Here is a 5,316-nt window from a genome sequence, read left to right as displayed (position 1 = left end):
GCAGAAGAGCTGTGGCCCAGTGTCTCCTCCTCGCAATTTTCGATTAGGGGCGACAAGGGAGCTGTACAAATAAAACATGGAAAAGAGGACAGTAAATTATAATGAGCAGAAGGAACCCTGGAGTGGAAGGCAAGTATTAAGCATGCAGGGGGAAGGTATGGTGGAGAACAGAGTCATTGCCGTTTTGACATGTTTGCATTTTAACAAATATTATAAGCAATTGTTATAAGCAAAAACATAACATACTGTACCTTGGGTCCATTTTCGTTTTCTGGACAGTTTTGATTTGTGCTTTCGAACTGGCAGTGCCCTAAGATCATGTTTTTTATACATAACAATGTCATCCAGTTTATTAAGAATCAGTCCATTCTCTCTCTTGCACAGTTGTTCAATTGTTTGTCTCATATTTTCCAGAGCTACAGTCATTTGTTGTAAAGTCTCCAAATCATCACACAAATACGAGTCATCCGTTAACTTCTTCAGTTTTTCTCTCATTGCAACCTGTGCCGATTTGATCCTTAATCTGTCTACCATGATTTCTCCTCTGTATCCACCATCCAGCATCCTCTCCCCTCCTCCATCCAGGACCCTCTCTCCTCCTCCTCCATCCAGCATCCTCTCCCCTCCTCCTCCATCCAGCATCCTCTCCCCTCCTCCATCCAGCATCCTCTCCCCTCCTCCATCCAGCATCCTCTCCCCTCCTCCATCCAGCATCCTCTCCCCTCCTCCATCCAGCATCCTCTCCCCTCCTCCATCCAGCATCCTCTCCCCTCCTCCATCCAGCATCCTCTCCCCTCCTCCATCTAGCATCCTCTCCCCTCCTCCATCTAGCATCCTCTCCCCTCCTCCTCCATCCAGCATCCTCTCCCCTCCTCCATCCAGCATCCTCCCCTCCTCCTCCATCCAGCATCCTCTCCCCTCCTCCATCCAGCATCCTCTCTCCTCCTCCATCCATCATCCTCTCTCCTCCTCCATCCAGCATCCTCTCCCCTCCTCCATCCAGCATCCTCTCCCCTCCTCCATCCAGCATCCTCTCCCCTCCTCCATCTAGCATCCTCTCCCCTCCTCCATCTAGCATCCTCTCTCCTCCTCCATCCATCATCCTCTCTCCTCCTCCATCTAGCATCCTCTCCCCTCCTCCATCTAGCATCCTCTCCCCTCCTCCATCCAGCATCCTCTCTCCTCCATCCAGCATCCTCTCTCCTCCTCCTCCTCCATCTAGCATCCTCTCTACTCCATCCAGCATCCTCTCCCCTCCTCCATCCAGCATCCTCTCCCCTCCTCCATCCAGGATCCTCTCCTCCTCCTCCTCCATCCAGCATCCTCTCTCCTCCTCCTCCTCCATCCAGCATCCTCTCTACTCCATCTAGCATCCTCTCCCCTCCTCCATCCAGCATCCTCTCCCCTCCTCCATCCAGGATCCTCTCCTCCTCCTCCTCCATCCAGCATCCTCTCCCCTCCTCCATCCAGCATCCTCTCCCCTCCTCCATCCAGGATCCTCTCCTCCTCCTCCTCCATCCAGCATCCTCTCCCCTCCTCCATCCAGCATCCTCTCCCCTCCTCCATCCAGCATCCTCTCCCCTCCTCCATCTAGCATCCTCTCTCCTCCTCTCTCCTCCATCCAGCATCCTCTCTCCTCCTCCTCCTCCATCCAGCATCCTCTCTACTCCATCCAGCATCCTCTCTCCTCCTCCATCCTCGAAGGTATCGAGGGTAAGATATGGCGACATTGTGTACGTTGAAGGGAGAAAATCCCATGAGTAGTTAGTGAAATTAAAAATGGCAATCATGTGCTTGCATGGTAGGTAAGAATCTTGAAATGCACCACACTCACACAACGGCCCTCTAAGGTTGACGGAGTAAAAGAGGGGAGATTGCTCACTTCTGACTAGGTATGTACCATCACCTTTATCCACAACATCTTGAGCAGTGAAATGGGAAGCAGAACTGATGCTTCTCAAGCAGTGGAGGACCACATCTCTTGGTCGGTTTTTGAGGTGCTCTGGTACATCCTTATTGTAGCTCTTGTGGCTTGTGGATTGATTGTAATTCAGCCGCTCGTAGCCTTTCATTTTGTCAGGAATAAATTCTCGAACAACTGTTCCCAGTAGAGAAGAGAGAGTCCCAGTACCTGAGATTTTCAGGTAGAATGCCTTCAGATTTTTATTCATGGTTTCAACTCCATTGTTGGTGGTGACTGACACATTAAATGCCTCTGGCGCATAGGCTCTGCACCATTTCTGGAAACAAACAAACAAAAAAAAAAAACAGTGATGACAACAATTATATCAAATAATTACATACATAACAATTATATCTAATATTCACATACAGACTATACTGTCACTACACACATCCACTCTTCAAAACATATACACACATCCTAACACATTACACAACCCATACACAAACACACACCACACTTACAGCAATTGAGCTAGACCCCCCCCCCCCCCCCCACACACACATTTAATCAATGACAATGTCTAACCTCTTTGATGGCAAGCCATCTCTGCTCAACATAGGTCATCACTTGTTGATTGTCTTTATATAGGTAACTGTCCCTCAATGTCCCTAATGCTAACAAACAGCTCTCCTCTGTCCTGGCCCAAGCAATACTGCGTAGAAGTGTCAACAGGTCTCTCTGCTCCCTGTCGGCAAGCTTGTTTTTTCCTACAATCATAATAATTTGGTCATACAGGCAGTATTCACTGTTTCCGTTGCAAAAAACACACAAGATTCCAATACAATCTCTGCACGTTACTAGATCTCACCATCTTTAGTCCAGCGGAGCCAGGCCTGCTCTCTGTGGAATGCACATAGGTGTGTTACTGCAGTGGGGAACACTTGGGCGAGGGCCTGGATCTCTTGCTCACTGTAATCTGTCATGAAGTACTTTGGAGTCCACTGAGGATTCCATGTCTTCAAGATGTCCAGTGCTTCTGCAATGGACTTTGTAGTTTCACTCTCACATACAAACTCTGCTACAGGTTTGTAGCCAACATTGGTTCGAACAACCAAAAAAAACTGGCTTTGTTTGTGGTGCTGATGTATGAAAAGAAACTGATGCTCTAGATCTTCATCTCCTCCATTTGTGCATTTTCTAAAGAAGAAACGATTGCCCTCATCTTCAACCTTCCATTCTGCCACTTTCTTTGCAAGATTCTCCTGATCCAGCGCAGAGTAACGACCAGCCACTAATGCCATGTGAATGTGATTCTGGATAGTTGTGTTCGATGGAAAATATGCTTCATCGTTGTTGTGCGGCCGCTGGAGATCCTCTCCACACAAGTCATTTAGCACATACTGCTTCAAGGCTCTCTTCACGAAAGCTATATTAGTTATCCCTTGTCCGACCATCACCTGAGTTTTTTTAGTTTTGGATGGATCGGTCTTGAAAAACAGGATCCTGCTCCAATTGTATGATTGTGAACTTCCAATAGAGGAATTTTTAGATGAATGAATGTAGAGGTTGGTGGGTTTTCTGAGTTTTGAAGTGCTATCTTAAGATTTCTCATAGTGTCTTCTTTATGGGATTTTGTGGCATCCCCTCTCACACTGAATGAGTCATATCTAAAAAGCAAAACAAACAAGCAAGCAAAAATTAATCTACCCCATGGTCTGATTGACAATATTGATCAATCAGATCACTTTCACTATTGATCGATTCACACTGGATTTCTCCTGCAAAGGAGACAGAGCGGTTGAAAAAAGCTTACCTCAGCACATGCCGAATGAAAAGTTTAGCTGGGCAGTCCAACTTCTTCCCATTTTGGACATGAAAACGTTTTTTTGTGTATACATGCTCTGCTGAACGTTTCTCCTAGACAAGATAAATAATGAGATTTTCAATACAATATCGGTTTTCAAGTTGTACAAGTGCAAGACAAGTCAGGTGTAGATTTTGCATAGGCCTGCACCTATTAGACATCCATTAAAACTGAAGACATTGCAGCAAAAAATTATTAAATCCACAAAATGTTATGTAATTCTGTTTTTCATGTAATTTGAACAGTTGACCTGTGCCTGTCTGGACCCTCGAATCAGAGAAACTTTGGTCGGTGGACCCTGTAGACTTATAATTGAACACCGCTGATCTAAAGTAACAGGGGTGTGTGAGTGTGTGTTACTTTAGATCAGGGGTGTTCAATTATAAGTCTACAGGACCCACAGACCAAAGTTTCTCTGATTTGAGGGTCCAGACAGGAGGGTTTGTTTACTATACTGTTTACCAATGTACCTTTTCTTTTTTCTGTCGAGCTTTGCCATGCTGACAAGCAAGGACCATTCTTTTCTTTACACATAGAGGGGTGTCTTCATTGAAATCCTCCACCTGCCATAGATGCCTCTCTTTGGTGCCATCTTTTATGTGTTCAGACCTATAGTAGGATAATATGAAAGGGGCTTTTATAATTACCCAAACTTCATTAGGCTACATTATTATTTATTAGAATGAATATTTGCTTATTTGTTCTTCTCAATGTTAATGGAATTAAAAAAACATAAACACAACACAAACCATCCATCAAATGCCTTTTCCTTCATACATCACACTCTGGTCTTACACCTACCATTTGACAAACGATGTCAGTGTGGCCCTTGAGTGGACCTCCAGCAGACTCTCCAATTCTTTTTGAGTCTGGACAAATCCAGAAATGTATCCATTGCTTGTATTTATTATTTTAAAATACGACGGTACCCAGGGTGGATCTATAAGATGTTCGAGAAAAAGAGTAAAGATTAATGTTAATCTAATGATCTGGACAATTTCACCATTGACAGTGTTGACTTTTTGAAGTCAGTTAACCCTTTACCCGCCAAAAGTGTTTGCTTTATAGTCTAATGTTAGCTTAGTTCGTGTTGTTTTGTCATGTTAATCGCTAGTAATAGTAAGTCATTTGTAGAAATATAATGTTAGCTTAGTTCGTGTTGTTTCGTCATGTTAATCGCTAGTAATAGTAAGTCATTTGTAGAAATATAGCCTATCATCACAGACTGTAGGAATGTCACACACCCCCCATCGCGTTCGACACAACCGTTCGTGCACAGATCCCTGAGACAAACGGCTACGCGCACACATGCACTCCCAGCGAGTGACCCATAGCGAGTGACGTAGGACGTAAAGTCCCGGTAAGTCCCGCCCAGGTCGAAGTGGCGTCGATTTAGAGAGTCCCGCGCGGAGGAAGTGGAAACTAGGGCGCTCTTTTATTTTGCATGTTATGTTATGTTGTCTAATATTTATTTCGAAATAACTACTGGTATTAAGAAATATAAACATTGAAGTTAAAGTTAGATGAATACAGTATAAAAAAAATA

General features: G+C 44.6%; 1 protein-coding gene across 1 annotated transcript; it reads right to left on the bottom strand.

The window, feature by feature from the left end:
* Positions 1-1,218: 1,218 nt before the first annotated feature.
* LOC130406644 (uncharacterized) lies at positions 1,219-5,036 on the bottom strand. The gene is made up of 8 exons (XM_056612319.1): positions 5,015-5,036; positions 4,572-4,710; positions 4,241-4,379; positions 3,720-3,823; positions 2,775-3,573; positions 2,492-2,673; positions 1,738-2,240; positions 1,219-1,228 (listed from the first exon to the last, which is right to left on the bottom strand). Exons 5-8 carry the CDS (start codon positions 3,358-3,360, stop codon positions 1,219-1,221), a joined length of 1,281 nt encoding a protein of 426 aa, XP_056468294.1. The 5' UTR covers positions 3,361-3,573; positions 3,720-3,823; positions 4,241-4,379; positions 4,572-4,710; positions 5,015-5,036.
* Between the last annotated feature and the right edge of the window lie 280 nt (positions 5,037-5,316).

The sequence above is a fragment of the Gadus chalcogrammus genome, chromosome 16, assembly GCF_026213295.1.
Source record: "Gadus chalcogrammus isolate NIFS_2021 chromosome 16, NIFS_Gcha_1.0, whole genome shotgun sequence".
Taxonomy (NCBI): Eukaryota; Metazoa; Chordata; class Actinopteri; order Gadiformes; family Gadidae; genus Gadus; species Gadus chalcogrammus.
The sequence above is the reverse complement of the archived record's forward strand: the minus strand, read 5'-3'. Positions and strand labels throughout refer to the sequence as shown.